This window comes from Nomascus leucogenys, chromosome 7b, assembly GCF_006542625.1.
Source record: "Nomascus leucogenys isolate Asia chromosome 7b, Asia_NLE_v1, whole genome shotgun sequence".
Taxonomy (NCBI): domain Eukaryota; kingdom Metazoa; phylum Chordata; class Mammalia; order Primates; family Hylobatidae; genus Nomascus; species Nomascus leucogenys.
The window spans coordinates 51,888,111-51,907,262 of NC_044387.1; the positions used below are offsets into that span (position 1 = coordinate 51,888,111).

At 47.2% G+C, this 19,152-nt stretch overlaps 1 protein-coding gene across 6 annotated transcripts in view; it reads left to right on the top strand.

Annotated features, from left to right (window-relative positions):
* The window catches only part of SGSM1 (small G protein signaling modulator 1), a 119,828-nt gene that overhangs the window by 19,028 nt on the left and 81,648 nt on the right, over nt 1-19,152 (top strand). Inside the window, exon 1 of one of the 6 annotated variants that reach the window (XM_030815985.1) lies at nt 9,078-11,003. The exons of the other annotated variants lie outside the window; for them this stretch is intronic. Within the exon in view, the coding sequence (XP_030671845.1) occupies nt 10,977-11,003 (27 nt within the window). The 5' untranslated portion in view covers nt 9,078-10,976. Of the gene's footprint in view, nt 1-9,077; nt 11,004-19,152 lie in introns of those variants that run through there. 6 annotated transcript variants of the gene reach the window in all.

A 19,152-nucleotide genomic window follows, 5' to 3' on the forward strand; every position in this document is an offset into this window, starting at 1 on the left:
CTTGCTAGGAGAGGGACCATGTCTGCTTGCTCCCTGGTGCCTGTCTCGCAGGAGCACTCGAGAAATATTGAGTGCATGAATGACAGTTTTGGTTCCTGTGATATGTGCAGGGAAGGAGGTGTTAATGGGACGTGGAAGAGGCACACTTAGCTTAGGAGATGGGGAGTCCAGGAAAGCTTCTAGGAGGAGGTGACACCTTGGCTGAAGCTTGAAGCCTGAGTTCCAGCTAGCCAGCTGGAGCATTCGGAGAGGGGCGCCTGGCAGAAGGCACCACGTGAACAATGGTATGGAAGCGAGCACGTAGTGCCACCTTTGGGGACCAGGGCTGAGGGTCAGTGGTCCAGGTAGGGCTGGAGATGTTGGTCCGTGCAACTTATCCTGAGAGTCCAACGTGCATGTCAGAGTGGCAGAGTGACACCGCCTGCCCTCCGCTCGCTCCCATTGCTCCAGTGGTTGTTGAGGGACCTTTGAGTCATCCCCTCTTCTCCCCAGTGTGCTCACATACTAAGTTATTTTTATTATTTATGTTTTATTTTTTTTTGAGACGAGTCTCACTCTGTAACCCAGGCTGAAGTGCAGTGGCGTGATCTCGGCTCACTGCAACCTCTGTCTCCTGGGTTAACGCGATTCTCCTGTCTCAGTCTCCCTAGTAGCTGGGATTACAGGTGCATGCCACCACACCTGGCTAATTTTTGTATTTCTACCGTATTGGCCAGGTTGGTCTTGAACTCCTGACCTCAGGTGATCCACCCGCCTCAGCCTCCCAAAGTGCTGGGATTACAGGCGTGAGGCACTGTGGCGGGCCTGAGAGTTATTTTTAAAGCCACCCTGCAGGGCCCTCCAGGCATCCCAATTTAACAATCCTCTCCACTGCCAGTTTCTTCCGGAGGGAAGCATCAGGGAGCCCATGTCATAACTGGGTGCTAGCTCGGTGGTCCTCAGCCCACCTGCATGGTACTCACCCCACCTCAACCACCAGAGACCCCAGGTGGGGAGTAGAGGTGGGACGCTCTGATTCAGTGGGCCTCGGAGGAGCAGGGGACAGCTGGCTCGGGTGATTTTTATTTGGACCTACTGTGTTCCACAAGCACTGTGCTGGATGCTTTAAACCAGGGGTGTCTGTGGGTCAAATCCGACCTGTTTGTATCCACCCTTTACATTTTTAAGGGTTGTAAAAACAAAAGATACTATGAGATAGATTGTATGTGGCCTGAAAATAGGTTTGCTAGTTTTAGCAAATAGAAATTTAGCAAATAGAAATTTAACAAATAAAAATAATTTGCCAGATTTGGCAAATAAAAATTCAGAATGCCTTGTTTAAATTTGAATTTCAGAGAATCAAACAATAATCTATAATATTTGGAGCATACCTATACTCAAAAGATTATTCCCTGTTTATCTGAAATTGACATTTAACTGGGCACCCTGTAATTTATCAGGCAGTCCTACCCCAAACCCTAAAACATTTGCTACCCAACCCTTTCCAGAGAAAGTTTACTGATCCCAGCTTTAAATACATATCAATGGGATCTAGAGCTAAGGGGGCTTAGGACACTGCCTGGAACCAAGCTCAGTAAGCATTAGCTGCTGGTGTTAGTGTTACTAATGTAGTCCGATTGATCGTCAGCATTTACTGAGCACCTGCTGTGTGGCCGGGCACTGTCCTAGGGGCTCAAGCTCTTCATGGGAGAGATGGAGGCTAAATAGATGAGCCCAGAGATGTATAAAGAGAGGTCAAGTGCATGAGTCCTAAGGAAGAGTACGCAGCAGAGGAAAAGGGTAGCGATGGCAGGTGTGAGGCCCTGTTTTAGACAAGGTGATCAGGGAGGCTCTCCGAGGGGGAGATATTGGAGCCGACCACAGAATGGAGTGCGGACGTGGCTTCCTGGGGGCTACCCCTTCTCCAGCCCTCATGGTGTGCCTGACCCTTTTCAAGTACTGTGTATGTTTTGCTCATGGCATCCTCGCACAGCAGCCCTATGAGGTGATGCAGGTACCACCCCATTACACAGATGAGGCAACTGAGGCCCAGGGTCACCCAGCAAATGGCAGAGCTGGAGACTGACCTGTTTATGTTTTTACTCCCCTAGAGTGCCTCCCTTGATCTGGCACCAGCTGTGTGCTGGGTCCTGTTTGAGGCTCTCTGCCTCTATTTTCTGCAATCTTTATGACAGCTCTGCACGCTGGGGCATGTAAGTCTCATCTGGGGTTCAGTGGAGTAAACCCAGCCCAGTGTGGGGAGGCAGGGAAGAGAAGCAAGTTAATGTGGAACCTGGCAGGACTCAAGGTGAGCAGCAGAGGGTACCTGGGTGTGGGCAGGTGGCAGGTGAGAGGACTGGAGAAGACAGGGCAGGCCCAGGAGACTCAGAATCCCCCTTCCTGCCTCACGGATTGCCCTGGGTTTCCCTGCCTGGAATTAGTGTTCACTTGCCCTGAGTCCCTCCTGAGAGTAATCCTCTTTTTATGCTGTTTAAATATTTGCAGGTGGGGAGAGGGAGGCAGGGCAGGGCTGGTTTCTGAATGGTTGCAGGGTGTGGCTGGACATGGTGGGGCAGGTGCTCAGAGGCCTGACGTGGAGGGACAGGGCTGGGCTGCAGCCTCAAGAGGCCAGCTGGGTCCCGACTAGCCAGCAGGTAGGAAGCCCAGGGAAGGTGGCACTGAGCTGAAGGACGCCTCAGCAGCCGGCCGTTCACCTGACACCCATGAGCACCTCCTGGGTAGTCCGTGTCATCTCAAGCACGTCTGTCATTTGAAGAATCCCTGCTGTGTGTCAGGCACCATCTCCAGGATCTCATTCAGGCCTCCTCACCTTACCCCTAAGAGGGAGGGGTGCTGGTTACCACCCACCTCACTTTACAGATATCCACATGAGGTTGGACACTTGCCCAACATCACACATACAGTGAGTAGCCGAGGATTTGACCCCAAGTCAGTGACTCCACATTCTGGGCTCTCATTCTCTCTCAGCTGCCTCCTGACACCCTGTCCTTTATGCTAATTGGCTGGTTCCAAAAGGAATGAGCGCCCCATCATTGGAGGAATGCAAGTAGATGTTGGAAGACCCCTTAGAATGGATGCTAGGGAGGGATAAAAGCCTCCTGACCACTTGGACCTTTGTGGACCCCCGTCTCCTGAAAGGCCCCCTTTGGGTGTGATTGGTGCAGTCTTGGCAGGCAACCCAGGTCTCCTAACTCCCAGTGCGGTGTTTCTTTTGGTCCTCAAGTTGGGAGAAGCCGAGGAATCCCTTCTCATGGGTTTCCTAGCGCCTTGATTTTCAAATGACCGAGTACTGGGTGGGGCTGGAGGCAGGGCGTTAAGGCAGGCCATCCAGAGAGGCCTAGGTTCGAGTTCCAGCAGTGCCCTTTCCTTGCTGTGTGACCCTGGGGAAAAATTGCATAAACTCCCTGAGCCTCAGGTTATACACCTTTAAAATGAGGATAATAATGCTCTTTTGAGGATTAAATAAGTATTCTATAAAAGCACCTGGCACATAGAGGATGTTCAAGTAAGGAACTTTAAAAGAAAAAAAAAACCTCATTAAAAAGGGGGCAAATGACATGAACAGACACTTCTTTAAAAAAGACATACATGCGGCCAACAAGCACATGAAAAGAAGCCCAACATCACTGATCATTGGAGAAATGCAAATCAAACCACAGTGAGATACCATCTCACATCAGTCAGAATGGCCAAGGTTGCAGAGAAAAGGGAATGCTTACACACTTTTGGTGGGAGTGTAAATTAGTTCAGTCATTATGGAAGACAGCAACAATTCCTCAAAGACCTAAAGACAGAAGTACCATTTGATCCATCAATCCCATTACTGGGTATATACCCAAAGGAGTGTAAATCATTCTGTCATAAAGACACATGCATGCCAATGTTCACTGCAGCACTATTCACAATAGCAAAGGCATGGAATCAAATGCCCATCAGTGGTAGACTGGATAAAGAAAATGGGGTACATATGCATCATAGAATTTTTTTTTTTTTTGAGGCAGAGTCTCACTCTGTCACCCAGGCTGGAGTGCAGTGGCGCGGTCTAGGCTCACTGCAAGCTCCGCCTCCTGGGTTCATGCCATTCTCCTGCCTCAGCCTCCCGAATAGCTGGGACTACAGGCGCCCACCACCACGCCTGGCTAATTTTTTGTCTTTTTTAGTAGAGATGGGGTTTCACCGTGGTCTCGATCTCCTGACCTGGTGATCCGCCCGCCTTGGCCTCCCAAAGTGCTGGGATTACAGGCATGAGCCACCGCGCCCAGCCCATAGAATATTATGCAGCCACAAAAAAGAATGAGATTGGCTGGGCGCAGTGGCTCACGCCTATAATCCCAGCACTTTGGGAGGCTGAGGCAGGCGGAACTTGAGGCCAGGAGATTGAGACAATCCTGGCTAACACAGTGAAACCCCGTCTCTACTAAAAATACAAAAAAATTAGCTGGGCGTGGTGGCAGGCGCTTGTAGTCCCAGCTACTTGGGAGGCTGAGGCAGGAGAATGGCGTGAACCTGGGAGGTGGAGCTTGCAGTGAGCCGAGATCGTGACACTGCACTCCAGCTTGGGCGACAGAGCGAGACTCCATCTCAAAAAAAAAAAAAAAAAAATGAGATCATATCCTTCGCAGAAACATGAATGGAGAGGGAGGCCATTATCCTTAGCAAACTAATGCAAAACAGAAAAACAAATACCACATGTTTTCACTTATAAATGGGAGCTAAATGATGAGAATACATGGACCCAAAGAGGGGAGCAACAGACACCGAGGCCTATTGAAGGGTGGAAGGTGGGAGGAGCAGAAAAAATAACTTGGCTAATAGGCTGAGTACCTGGATGAGGATTGTTGTTTGTTTGGATTGTACAGATTACTGTACAACGAACCCACGTGACATGAGTTTACCTATGTAAGAGATCTGTCCATGTACCCTTGAACTTAAAATGTTTTTTTTTTCTTTAAAAGGTACATGTTCAAGTAAATATTCTCTTACTTTATCATTTGGTTCAAAGTAGCCTCCAGCTTCTGCTATGAGACAAGGTATTCATTAGAACAAGGGCCCTGGATCTGACTCCTGCCACCTTTGAGTAACCTAGGGCAGATTATGTGGGAAAAAAAATCTGTGCCTCAGTTTCCCCACCTATAAAATGGAGTAATTTGGGGACTTACATCATCTGGGTTGTTGTGGTTATACACAGTTCCTGGAACATAGTGAGTGCCCAAAAAAAGTGAATAGTGAGCTTCACCACCATAAAGTTTCTACATACAGGCCACAGTGATCCCAGACTACCACTGCCCCTGGACCACCCCAGACTCCCTGGCATCTGTCAGCCTTCAAAGTGGATCAAGCCCAAGCCCACGTTTGAGAGCCTGGAATGGGGAGAGTGAGCTGAATTCCAGCTCTTCCTTCCAGGGCTGCCTGGCCCTCTTCCCCTGTCCACAGTCTGGTCTGTGCCCCGGGATGGGTTTGGAGGAGTGTGCGGCCTCCTCTTTCTTCCTGCATGGAGACAATGCCCTCTTCTGCAGTGTTCAAGGGTAATAACCTGTCCGCTCCTTGCTAATTACCAGCCTTTTCAATTTCATCTCCTGGCCTCGGGCTGTCAGCCTGGGAAGATATTCTAGCCTGTAGCTGGGATATCAAACTATCCTGGGAGATATTATAGCCAGTAGCTGGGTAGCAAAGGTGGGAGAGGTCCTCACTTGTCGGAGCCCGTCCCCCAGGCTGAGAACTACCTGCACCCTTACCACCCGCTCCAGATCCATTCCCAAGGTAAGAGGGTTGCAGCCAGATTCCTGGCTGTGTGACCTCAGGAGAGGAGCTTAACCTCTGAGTTTTGAGATCCACAGCTGTAAGTGGACAACCTTCTCCACTCTGCAGCGTTTGGACTTGAGACAGTGTGTGAATACTGTCATGGTGGCAACAGGAAACAGATGGCTCCCCCAAACCGAGTACGTTAAGGCAAATTTAATAAACGGGCTATTGACTAAGATGGTGGGAGGAAGGATGCTGGGAGTCCACAAGGAAGGATGTAGCACCCCGTGGCTGTTAACATTGGGAACCAGGAACCATCACCACCCTGGGTCTGAAAGGCGGGAGGGAGAGGGTACCAGAAGGGGGCTAGGTGTATGGAGAGGGTCCCCAAACAAGAGCTGTGGCTGCCAAGTCCCTTCCTTCCTTAAGGAAGCTTGAGGTAGCCGGTTTTCTTTCCACTCCCACCTTCCTTTTTTCATTGTTGTTTCACTCTCCCTCTCTCCTTTTCCTTTCGCTTGAACTCTAATAAACTTTGAGAGTGCATGAGAATCACCTGGAGGGCTTGGTAAACGCCTCCAGTATTTGGGGAAGGGGGTTAGGGTTAGCGCTTGCATCTAGGTGATGCTGATGCTGCTGGCCCATGAGTGAGCAGCTCTGCTACTGCATAGCACTTTCCCTGAACCTCTTATCTCATCTGACCCTCTGGCTCACTGCACTAAAAGCCCCTCCCGGACAGGGCTGTGATTCCTTCCCTGAGGCTCTCCACACCTTGGACCCAGTATCACAGCCCTGATTAGAGGGGCTAGGCTTCTGCATCCTATGTGGCTGAATTTGCAGGCATTGCACCATTTGCAGCTTGTCTCTATTGACTTGGCCCAGATGGGTTCACGCTGCAGGTTAGTGGTCCTTGATGGAGACGGAGGTCAGCGTGCAGGCAGGTTAGGAGGAGCGGCTTTTAGGATCAACACCAGAAGGTAGAGCGAAGCAAGCACTAGAGGCAGAGGGAGAAGTCGGGCCATGATGCAGCCTCAGGGAAAGCCTGCGGGGAGTTCCAAGGGGAGCTGGGATGGCCCGTCTGAGTTATCCTGAGTTGGGGCAAAGTGGCTAGAGGTTTATGCCTCACATGCAGCAGTCACTGGATGTGCACCTCCCGGGAAGGAGCAAGACCTCGGAGGAGGCTTTCTGGACACCTAAGGCAATGTCCTGTCCCCCACAGGGCTGACAGCTGAGGGTCTTTGACAGTTCTGATGGGATCTGGGTGGTGCAAGGCAGCAACCACCTCATCAGCCAAACTTGGCCAAGGAGCCTGGAGGCAGTCAGGGCCTTCTCGTGCTCCCTCCACTGTCCTTTCTTCCCATCTTTGGTTCCCATAGCCCCTGTACCCCAAACTCCTTCCTTCAACTCCAAAACAAAAAGTCCTCTTGATATCCTTTAAGCACACAGGCCCCCAGCGGAGACACCTGCCTATGGCTTTACCAACAGCCAGCCTCTGCATCTTAATTTTTCTCAACCAGGCCGTCCTGTAATAAAGAGAAGCAAAAGTCCCCAACGCCCCAACCTAGCGTGCACTGAAATGAATAATCAACACATCAGCGTTGTTACCCTCCAGGTGCAGTGGTCAGAAAGAGGAAGGGGAAGAGACTGTTTGTTCCGTGTTGTATCACTGAGTCCTGGAGAGAAGGCCTAGGTTGGTTGGGTGCATCATTCATCCCACCAGAGAGTTGGGGCAGCGGCCATCTGCAAGGAGGCTCCCTGGAATCCCGGCTCCCTGGCTCAGCCCGTGGCTGTCTTGGGGCAGGCACTCCCTCAGCTGTCCAACACAGTCCTGGGGTTTGGAGATTTGATGAGTTAGCTCATCTGATCCCTAGATCTGGATCAGTGTGTGGTGGGAAGAGGCTTCCCTTAGAGTCAGATTGACCAGGGTTTAAACCTCGGATTTTTTGATGATCTTGGGCACGTAGTAACAACATCCCTGATCTTTAGTGATAGTGACTCCCTGGCGCATATGTTACCAGGATTCTGTGCGCTCGCCATGTCTGTGTGGCAAGTGCCAGGCGCATATAGATAAGAGGGTTAGTGTTATTTTCAGAGATAGTCATTGGCTGAAGCTTCTAGAGGTGCAGTTAAGAGCATGGGTTTAGCTTCCGTTTCTGCCCACTATTCACTATATGACCTTGGGCATGTTACTTAATCTTTCTGCCCCTCAGTCTCATCATCTGAGAACTAGGTATGAAATAGAACCTGTCCTCACAGCACTGTGGAGAGGGCATAATGAGCGAATAATACAGATCAAACCTAGATGCCATCTGTTAGCTGAGTCTGTCACACGAGAAGGGCTTGGTCAGAGGGAGAGATGATGAAGATGATGAGGATGATGAATATGATGGTAATGGTGGTGCCGTCAGTGTATCTGTTACTTCACTAGGGCTGCCCTAACGGTACACAGAATGGGCAGCTTGAATGACATAAACTGATTTTCTCACAGCTCTGGAGATGGAAATCCAAGATCAAGGTGTCTGCAGGACTAGTTCCTTCTGAGCTCCGTGAGGGAAGGATCAGATCCCAGTCTCCCTCCTTGGCTCACAGGCCATCTTCTCCCTGATCTTCACATGATCTTCCCTTTGTAGCTGTGTCTAAATTTCCTTTTTTTTTTTTTTTTCCAGACGGAGTTTCATTCTTCTTGCCCAGGGTGGAGCCAATGGCGCGATCTTGGCTCACTGCAACCTCCGCCTCCCGGGTTCAAGCGATTCTCCTGCCTCAGCCTCCTGAGTAGCTGGGATTACAGGCATCCACCACCACGCCCGGCTAATTTTTGTATTTTTAGTAGAGATGGGGTTTCACCATGTTGGCCAGGCTGGTCTGGAACTCCTGACCTCAAGTGATCTACCCCCCTCGGCCTCCCAAAGTGCTGGGATTACAGGCATAAGCCACCGTGCCTGGCCAATTTCCTCTTCTTATAAGGACGCTTATAATCATAGTGGATTAGGACCCACCCTAATGACCTCATTTTTACTTAGTCACCTCTGTCAAGATCTAATCTTCAAAGACAGCACATTCTGAGATAGTAGGGTTAAGATTTCCACATTTGGGCCAGGCGCGGTGGCTCACACCTGTAATCCCAGCACTTCGGGAGGCTGAGGCAGGTGGATCACGAGGTCAAGAGATTGAGACCATCCTGGCCAACATGGTGAAACCCCGTCTCTACTAAAAACACAAAAATCAGTTGGGCATGGTGGCGGGTACCTGTAGTCCCAGCTACTTGGGAGGCTGAGGCAGGAGAATCACTTGAACCGGGGAGGTGGAGCTTGCAGTGAGTTGAGATTGTGCCACTGCACTCCAGCCTGGCAACAGAGCGAGACTCCATCTCAAAAAAAAAAAGATTTCCACATATGAAATGGAGGTGAAGGGAACACAGTTAAGCCCATAGCAATGGGGGAGGTGACATTTTGCATTATGAGATTCCCGAGGGTGGAAGAGGCACGACAAAGGAAAGGAATGGAGGATGAAGGCATCCTAGACAGTGGGAGGTAGGCACGTCTTTGAGGCCAGAGGAATAAGTGGGGAGACCCTGAAAGGTGGTGCTCGCTTGAGGGCGTCTGCTAGTTGGTGACAGAGCTAGAACTTTCCAAGGTTGGCAGCTCCTCTTCCCACCCTCTCACCATGTGCTCTGGAGAAAGCTAGGGGTTTGCCACATGTCCTGAGCAAGCTCATAGCTTCCTTTTGTGGAGAGAACAGATGGGGCCCAGTAGCCTCTGCTCACCATGAGGGAGGACACAGGCAGGTGGCCGTGTTCCTGCATCAGAGCTTCTCTGGAGGTGACAGCAGATGGTTGTCTCCAAGGAACAGGACATTGGCAGGATGGCTACAACCTTATGAGAAGGCCAGCCACTGCGTATGGGAGTTGTCAGTCACGTCAGCACTGACCCTGAGAGCTGTCCCCGATTGCGGACCACCTAAGTAGGCCGTCTGGGCCATGACTCAGGATAGAGGAGCAGTTTCCTTGGCTGGAGCTGGGAAGTAGACCAGCCTGCTGGAGCCAAACATTCTTGTGCAGGGTTGGCCCTCGGGCCAAATCCAGCCTTCCACTGGTTTTTGTGAATAAAGTTTTATTGGGACACAGCCATGCCCTTTCATTTATGTATTATCTGTGGCTGCTTTCATGCTACAAGGGCAGAGTTTAGTAGTTGACATGGAGATCACATTACCCACAAAGTAGAAATTATTTACTCTGTAGACCTTTACAGAAAAAGTTTTCTGGGTACATGGAATGGGCAGCTTGAACGACATAAACTGATTTTCTCACAGCTCTGGAGATGGAAATCAGAGATCAAGGTGTCTACAGGACCAGTTCCTTCTGAGCTCCGTGAGGGAAGGATCTGATCCAAGTCTCCCTCCTTGACTCATAGGTGGCCATCTTCTCCCTGACCTTCACATGATCTTCACTTTGTATATGCGTGTAAATTTCTTCTTTTTTTTTTTTTTTTTTTTTTTTTGAGATGGAGTTTCACTCTTGTTGCCCAGGCTGGTCCTCTGTTTTGGAGTCTAAAGTCTTAGATGTCAGGCCTGGCCCTGGATCTTCCTGGTTATGCTGATGTGGAGGAATGTCCCCTGCCCTCTGAGTCTCAATTTTCTCCTCTGCCAGCGGGGATTGTATTTGCCTGATGTTGTGAGGCTGGAGAAAGCTTTGCAAACTGCAACTCACTCAAGACATACTAGTTATTCTCTGCGTTCAACTTGCCTATTGCCTCCTCCCCCTTGTTTCCTCCTAGGCAAAACTCTTTTCATACCTGCTCCATACTGCTCTTGGTGGTGATGTTTCCCCCTGCAAAGTTAATTTTGCTGTTTCTTCTTAACTTGATTTTTACCTGCATAAACATGCCTGATGCAAGGAGGTGGGATGCACAGACCAGATGTAACTTGTTCCAGGGCAGCAGGGGTGTCTCTGTAATCATTATTCAAATGCTACTGATTATTGAGCACACACCATGTACCAAGCCCTATGCTAAATGCTTTGCCTGCATCGCCTCATCTAAACCTCCCCATTCATTCAACAGATAGATACTGAGTGCATGCTCTGTGCCAGGCACTCTGCTGGGTCTTGGGAGCAGAGCACCACCAGATGGCGGAGATGAATTCCTGACCTCATAGAGCATAGAGGCCACTAAATCAGAGAGTTAGGGAATAAGGTAAATAAGCAAAATCTTGTAGCGTGGTGGACCTTCACGTGAAGGACTATGGAGAGAAAAAAGGCAGAAAAAGGGGTATGTTGGATACCAAGTGGGGTGCGGGTTGGGGAGTTGCAATTTTAAATAGGATCATCAGGGAAGGTGACATTTGAAGAAAGAGTTGAGATTGCTGGGAAAAGAGCATTCCAGGCAAAGAGAACAGGAATTGCAAAGGACGTGAGATGGGCTCTGCCCACGGAGATGGGCAAGCAGCAAGGAAGCCTGTGTGTGTAGAGCAGGTGTTGGGATGGGGGAAAGGGGCTTGGGAGGTCAGCAGAGGGGCCTCCTTGTGTGAGGTGGTGAGGACTTGGGTTGTCACTCTGGGTGAGATGGGAGCCATGGAAGAGTTCTGGGCAGAGGAGGGACGTGGTTTGATAGAATTTTTCTTTAACTGAAAAATATTCGTTTATTTATACTATGTGAACACGTACCATATGCACATTTTAAAATGGTAAAATATACATAATATAAAATGTGCCTTCTTAACCATTTTTAAGTGTACAATTCAGTCTTGAGTGCATTTACATTCTTGTATGCCAACCTCCAGATCTCTTTTCGAAAGATAAACTCTATACCCATTAAATAATACCTCTCCATTTCTCCTCTCCCCAGCCTCTGGCAACCACCATTCTCCTTTCTTTCTCTTTAAATTTGACTACTCTAAGTACCTCTTATAAGTGGAATCATGCAGCATTTGTTGTTTTGCGTCTAGATTGTTTCACTTAGCACAATGTCCTCAAGGTTCATTCATATTTTGGCAAGTGTCAGAATTTCCTTCCTTTTTAAGGCTGGATAGTATTCCATTGTGTGTGTAGACCACATTTTGTCTATCCATTCAGCCATCGATGGACACTTGAGCCATCGGTGGACACTTGTGTTGCTCCCACCATTTGGCTACTGTGAATAATACTGCTGTGAACATGGGTATACAAATAAGACTTTGAGACTTTGTCTTCAGTTCTTTTGGGTGTATGCCCAGAAGTGGAATGACTGGATCATATGCTAATTGTATGGTTAATCTTTCGAAGAACCACCATACTGTCTACCATAGCAGCTGCACCATTTCACCTTCTGATCATTGCACAAGGGTTCCAGTTTCTCCACATCCCCACCAACACTTACTGTTTTTTCATAGCAGCCATCCTAATAGGTGTGAGTGGTATCTCCTTGTGGTTTTGATTTGCATTTCCCTAATAATTAATGACATTAAGCATCTTTCCATGTACTTGTTCATCATTTGCATATCTTCTTCAGAGAAATGCCTATTCAAGTTCTTTGTCTATTTTTGAATTCAGTTGTTTGTTGTTGAGTTGCAGTTCTTCATATATTCTGGACACGAACCCTTTATCACATATATGATTTGCAGATATTGTCTTCTATTTCACGGGTTGCTGTTTTCACTCTGTTTATTTTGTCCTTTGTTCCACAAAAGGTTTTAACTTTGCTGTCCATTTTACCTACTTTTAATTTTGTTGCTCATGCATTTGGTGTCATATCCAAGAAATCATTGTCAGATCCAATGTCATGAAGCTTTCCCCCTGTTTTCTTGTAGGATTTTTATAGTTTTAGCTTGTATTGAAGTCTTTGGTCCATTTTACTTTAATTTCTGTATGTGGTATAAGGTAAGGGTCCAATTTTATTATTTTCTATATAGCTATCCAGTTTTCCCAACACCATTTGTTGAAAAGACTATCCCTTTTTTACCAAAACACCAGGGGTTTGGTCTAGGTCCTGCTGCTCACTGCACAGAAAGCCAATCACTGAGATGATAAGTATTGCCAAGGAAGGCTTTAATCGGTTGCTGCAGCTGAAGAGAAGGGAGCTCAGTCTCAAATCCATCTCCCTGACTGACTAAAACTAGGTGTTTATATAGCTGGGAAGAAATGCAACAATGTGTAAGAAAATAAGAACTAGGGAGTGACAAGGAAGCAATCATGGTGAATGAGGGGGTTCCCTCCCATCTGTGATCTGGTGAGTTTCAGTTCTTTGATACTTTTTTTGAGAGGCCTGAAATTCTCTGAGGAAGGAAATAAGTCTCAAGCTTTTTAAGACCACAAGGGTCAATTTCTATGTTTATCAAAAAGAACAGTTTATGGGGCAGTTGGGTCAGTTTCACTTTCTTCTTTGAATGGGCATGGCACCCTTGACAAAAATCATTTGATTATGTATGTGAGGTTTTAGTTCTGGGCTCTCTATTCCATTTGTCTAAATGTGTGGTTTTTTTTTAACGCCAGTACCAGACTGTTTTGATTTCTGTAGTTTTGTTATAAGTTTTTAAATCAGAAAGTATGAGACCTCGAACTTCATTCTTCTTGTTGAAGATTTTTCAAGATTATTTTTCAAGACTGTTTGGTAGTTAGGGTTCCGTGATATGTTCCTTGATATTAATTTTAAGATAGATATTTATGTTTCTGCAAAAAAAAGCACCATTGGGATTTTGATAGAAATTTCATTAAATCTGTCAATTACTTTGGTAATATCAACATTTTAGCAATATGAAGTCTTGTAAACCATAAACAGAGGATGCCTTTCCATTTATTTGTCTTGTTTTTATTTTGAGATAAGAGTCTTGTTCATTTGCCCAAGCTGGAGTGCAGTGGTGTGATCACAGCTCACTGCAGCCTCAACCTCCTGGGCTCAAGCTATCCTCCCACCTCAGCCTCTCAAGTAGCTGGATTGCAGGCACATGCCACCAGGCCTGGCTAGTTTTTGTATTTTTGTATTTTTTTGTAGAAGTGGGGCTTCACTGTGTTGCCCAGACTGGTTTCAAACTCCTAGGCCAAAGTGATCCTTTTGCCTCAGCCTCCCAAAGTGCTGGGATTATAGGCATGAGCCACTGCACAGTGCCCGACCGTATTCTTTTAATATGCTGTTGAATTCTGTTTTTAGTATTTTGTTGAGGATTCTTGCATGCATATTTATCATAGATATTGGTCTGCAGTTTTTTTGTGACTAGCTTTGGTTTCAGGGTAGCCCTGACCTTATAAAATGAGTTTTGAAGTGTTCCTGCCTCTTTAATATTTTTGGAAGAATTTGAGAAGAATTAGTTTAATTATTTTCATGTTTGGTAGAATTTAGCAGTGAGGCCGTGTGGTCCTGGGCTTCTCATTGTTGGGAGGTTTTAGCTTACTGATAGCATCTCCCTGCTATGATAGGTCTGTTAAAATTTTCTATTCATGATTTAGTTTGTATATTGTGTATTTCTAAGAATTTATTCATCTTATCTAGGTTATCCAATTTGTTGGCATAAATTTATTTGTTTATAGTATTCTCTTATAATGATTTTTTCTATGGCATCAGTTGTAATGTCCTCATTTTCATTTCTGATTTCAATTTTGAGAATTCTTTTTTTTTTCTTAGTCAATCTTGCTAACAGTTTGTCAATTTTGTTGATCTTTTGGACAAACCATCTCTCTCTCTTTTTTTTTTTTTTTTTTTTGAGATGGAGTCTTACTCTGTCACCCAGGCTGGAGTACTGGAGTGCAGTAGCGTGATCTCAGCTCACTGCAAGCTCTGCCTCCCGGGTTCACACCATTCTCCTGCCTCAGCCTCCCTAGTAGCTGGGACTACAGGCGCCCGCCATTACGCCCGGCTAAATTTTTGTGTTTTTTTAGTAGAGACGAGGTTTCACTGTGTTAGCCAGGATCGTCTCAATCTCCTGACCTCGTGATCCGCCTGCCTCTGCCTTCCAGAGTGCTGGGATTACAGGCGTGAGCCACCACGCCTGGCCTGGGCAAACCGTCTCTTGATTTTGTCAGTTTTCTCTGTTTTTTAATTATCTTTCATTTATGGCTGCTCTAATCTTTATTTTTTAATTTTTTAATTTTTAATTTTTATGTATATATTTTGAGAGGGAGTCTCACTCTGTCACCCAAGCTGAAGTGCAATAGTGTGATCTCGGCTCACTGCAGCCTCCATCTCCCAGGTTCAAGCAATTTTCCCGCCTCAGTCTCCCAAATAGCTGGGATTACAGGCATCCACCATCATGCCCAGCTAATTTTTGTATTTTAGTGGAGGCGGGGTTTCACCATGTTGGCCAGGCTGGTCTTGACCTCCTGACCTCAGGTAATCCGCCCGCCTCAGCCTCCCAAAGTGCTGGGATTACAGGTGTGAGCCACCATGCCCAGCCTAATCTTTATTGTTTCCTTCTTTCTGCTAGCTTTGGATTTGGTTTGTTCTTCTTTTTCTTGTTCCTTAAGGTGTGCAGGTAACTTGTTTCTTTGAGATCTTTCTTATTTTAATGTAAGCATTTCCAGCTGTAAGTTCCTTCTTAGCACTGCTTTTATAGCAGCCCATATTGTGTTTTTGTTTTTATTGGCCATGTTGTGTGTTTTGTTTTGTTTTGTTTTGTTTTGTTTTGTTTTTTTGAGACGGAGTCTCACTCTTTCACCCAGGCCAGACTGCAGTGGCGCTATCTCGGCTCACTGCAAGCTCCTCCTCCCGGGTTCACACCATTCTCCTGCCTCAGCCTCCTGAGTAGCTGGGACTACAGGCGCCCGCCACCACGCCCGGCTAATTTTTTTTTTTTTTTTGTATTTTTAGTAGAGACGGGGTTTCACCGTGTTAGCCAGGATGGTCTCGATCTCCTGACCTCATGATCCGTCCGCCTTGGCCTCCCAAAGTGCTGGGATTACAGGTGTGAGCCACCGCACCTGGCCGTGTTTTTGTTTTTATTTATCTTGATATATTTTCTAATTTCCCTTGAGATTTCTTCTTTGACCTATTTGTTATTTAAGAGTACGTTGTTTACGACTCTTATTTGTGGGTTTTCTAGTTTTCCTTCTGCTGTTGATTTCTTGTTTCATTCCATTGTGAATGAGAAAGATGCTTTATATGATTTCATTTTTTAAAAAAATTTATGATGACTAGTTTTGTATCCTAACTAAGATATTCTCTGTCCTGGAGAATGTTCCATGTGCACTTGAGAAAAGTGGGCATCCTGCCATCGTTAGGTGGAGTGTTCTGTACATATCTGTTAAGTCCAGTTGTTGGTTTATAGTGTTGCTCAAGGTCTCTGTTTCCTTATTGATATTCTGTCTGGTTGTTCTACTGACTTACCTTTTAATGAGATCCTTCTGGCTGTATTAAAATGAGCTTCTTAGAAGTGGATGCAGGGAGACCAGTAAGAGTCTACAGCATTGATTCAGGGGAGAGGTGATGGTGACTTGGACCGGGAGGTGGTGGTGGAGGGGCTGAGAAATGGTTGGAATCTGAGGACATTTTGAAGGTACAACCAACATATTTGACTGAATCTTTAGAAGTTGGTGCTGCTTTTTTTTGTTTTTTGTTTTTTGTTTTTGAGATGGAATCTTGCTCTATCGCCAGGCTGGAGTGCAGTGGCATGATCTCGGCTCACTGCAACCTCTGCCTCCCAAGTACTGTTGTCCTAAGGGGGTAAAGGAATTTGCCCAAGTTGTGATAAGTGGCTCATCCAGGATTTGAACCCAGGTCTGCCTGTCCCCAAATTCTCAGTTCTTAACCATGTACATTCATGAAAGTGCTCCTGACCCAGCTGCCTGGACTCCCCACCCCCAATGCCTCCTGACAGTCCTCTACCATCTACGACTAAGCCTGGACTCACTCCCTCTGTTGCTATATTCCCAAATGTCATCAGGGTCTGGGTGCTTGGCAACTGCCTTCTGGCAGTTTCTCAGCATCACCGTGTCCTGCCTTAGAGGAAGGAGCAAAGGAAAGAAAGAGGCAGATTCCTGCAGAGGGGAGAGAGGTGTGCAAACGCTCTGAGACCACGTGGGCTTCATGACATGTTGCAGAAGGAGCTCAGCCCCTGGTGTCAGACAAACCTGGGTCCAAATGCCAAATTCAGTCCTCATTAGCTGTGTGACCCCAGACAGAGTACTCCACCTCTCTATTACTGCTCTATTATCCACAATTATAGTTATAAGAAAATATATATATATTTTTTTTTCAAATAAAATACTCTACCAAAGCCTGAGGTCAATCATGATTCTTTGAGCCATTGATTTTCCAAAGAGAACTTTATTGAGTACATACCATGTGCTGGAACTCAAGGTAGTTGTTGACACCATAGCCATAAAGCAAGGAAACACAGAGTGCTTGCCCTCATGGGGATCAGAGCCTGGCAGGGAAAACAAGTATTGACCAAATGTTACACGTCTGATGGGTGTTTCAAGAGCAGCTTCTCTAGGAACCCAAGCAGGGGAATTTGATGTCCTGAACCGGCGACATTCCAGCCAGGGCCAAAATAATGGTGATGGGAGGCCAGGTAAGGTTTCAGGCAGAGCTGATGACCTGCATGCAGCTGACATTTATTTGCAGCACACTTTGCAGACATTTATTGCGTGCCAGGTTCTGTGCTCAGCACATGATGATCATTATCTTGTTCAGCCTTCCCAAGTGCCTTGAAGCTGGTGCTGTTTCCATAAACTTTTTAGCCAAGGAGAAAACTAAGGTTCAGAGAAGTGACATGATTTGCCTTAGGAAACACAGCTAGTAGTGGGAGGAGCCAAGATACAGCAGCAGGAGCCATGATGGGAGAAAAAAAAAAGAAAGTGATAAGTTTGAATTTCTACTCTGCTCCTTCCTACTCTGTGACCTTGAGTGGGCCAGTTTGCCTCCATGAAACTCAGTTGCCACATCTGCAAAATGAAGCCAACTTCTCATGGGCCTCCTTAGATAGTTTTCAGGGTTAGAAATGCTGCAGGCAATGCCCAGCTTGGAGGTGGTGGAGCGCTGAGATCCGGAGCTGTTCACAGCGCTGGTGCTGACTTGGTTGTGTGGGGTGGGGTCAGTGAGCCAGCTCTGGGGGGGCACACTACCATGCGTTTCTGCAGAGAAGGTGGACAGGGATGCACCGAACTCTGTGTTCATCTCCAGGAGGTAACCAGAAGGCAGGGAGAGCAGGCAGGGAGGGCCTGGGACAGCTCTCAGATGGATGCATGGATGTGCTGGCCTGGTGGAGTCTGCGTGGGCCACAGGACAGTGGGAAAGGGTGTGGGAACCCACTGGGTGGGGGTAACTCAGAACTTTGCTTTATTTACTCCAACATCAGAACCCTCAGGGTGATAGAGAGCTGGAACAGGCCTTTTGGATTGTGTTTTCCAACCTCCTCAACCTCAAAGTGGGGTAACTGAGGCCCAGAGAGGAGACGGACTTTGCTTAAATCCCACAGTGACTCTGGGCAGAATCGGGCCCAGAATCTAGTGGAGCAGAAGGGTGTTCAGGCTGCCAGAGGATCAACACCAAGAGCAGAGAGGAACAGCTGCCCTTTGGCACTGTGTCCCCGTGCCTGGCACATTAGAGGCACTCAGGTGACAATTCTTGAGTGAGCGAGTGCACTGGGAAGAGCACACAGCCTGGGTGTCTGTCTCAAGCTGGAACCTGTCTCTGATAGCCAGCTCTGCCTCCCTGGGTAAGTGCCTTCATGTTGCTGAGCATCCATTTCCCAAAATAAGATCAGAAACCCACTTGGGAGGTCTCCAAGCAGGGATTTGAACTCGGGTCTACCTGATTCCAGGGCAGGTTTTTTACCCTGCACTTTCTTGATTCCTTTATATATCTTATTCATTCATTCATTCATACACTGATTCATTCATTCATCCAGTCATTTAGAAAATGTTGATTGAGCATCTGCCCTGTGCCAGGCACTGTTCTAGGCTGTGCAAATTCAGCAGTGAATGAGGCAGATGAAGTTTCTGCCCTTGTGGAACTTAAATTCTAGAAGAGAGAGACAGACGGTCAACAAATCAACAAACAGAATGGGAATAGTGGTAGACTGGGCACGGTGGCTCACACATGTAATCCCAGCACTTCTGGAGGCCGAGGCAGGCAGATCATTTGGGGTCAGGAGTTCAAGACAACATAGTGAAACCCCGTCTCTACTAAAAATAGAAAAATTAGCTAGACGTGGTGGCAGGCGCTTGTAATCCCAGCTACTCAGAAGGCAGAGGCAGGAGAATGGCTTGAACCTGGGAGGTGGAGGTTGCGGTGAGCCGAGATCATGCCATTGCACTCCAGCCGGTGCAACAAGAGCAAAACTTCGTCTAAAAAAAAAAAAAAAAAGAATGAGAATAGTGGTGAGTGCCCTACAGGAACTAAAATAGGGGATGGGACTGGGGAGGGGTCTGCCTTAGACAGTGTGGTCAGGAAAGGAGATGACGTTTTGTGAGATGTCTAAGAGAAGCAGCAGCCCGCTGTGCGAAGAACC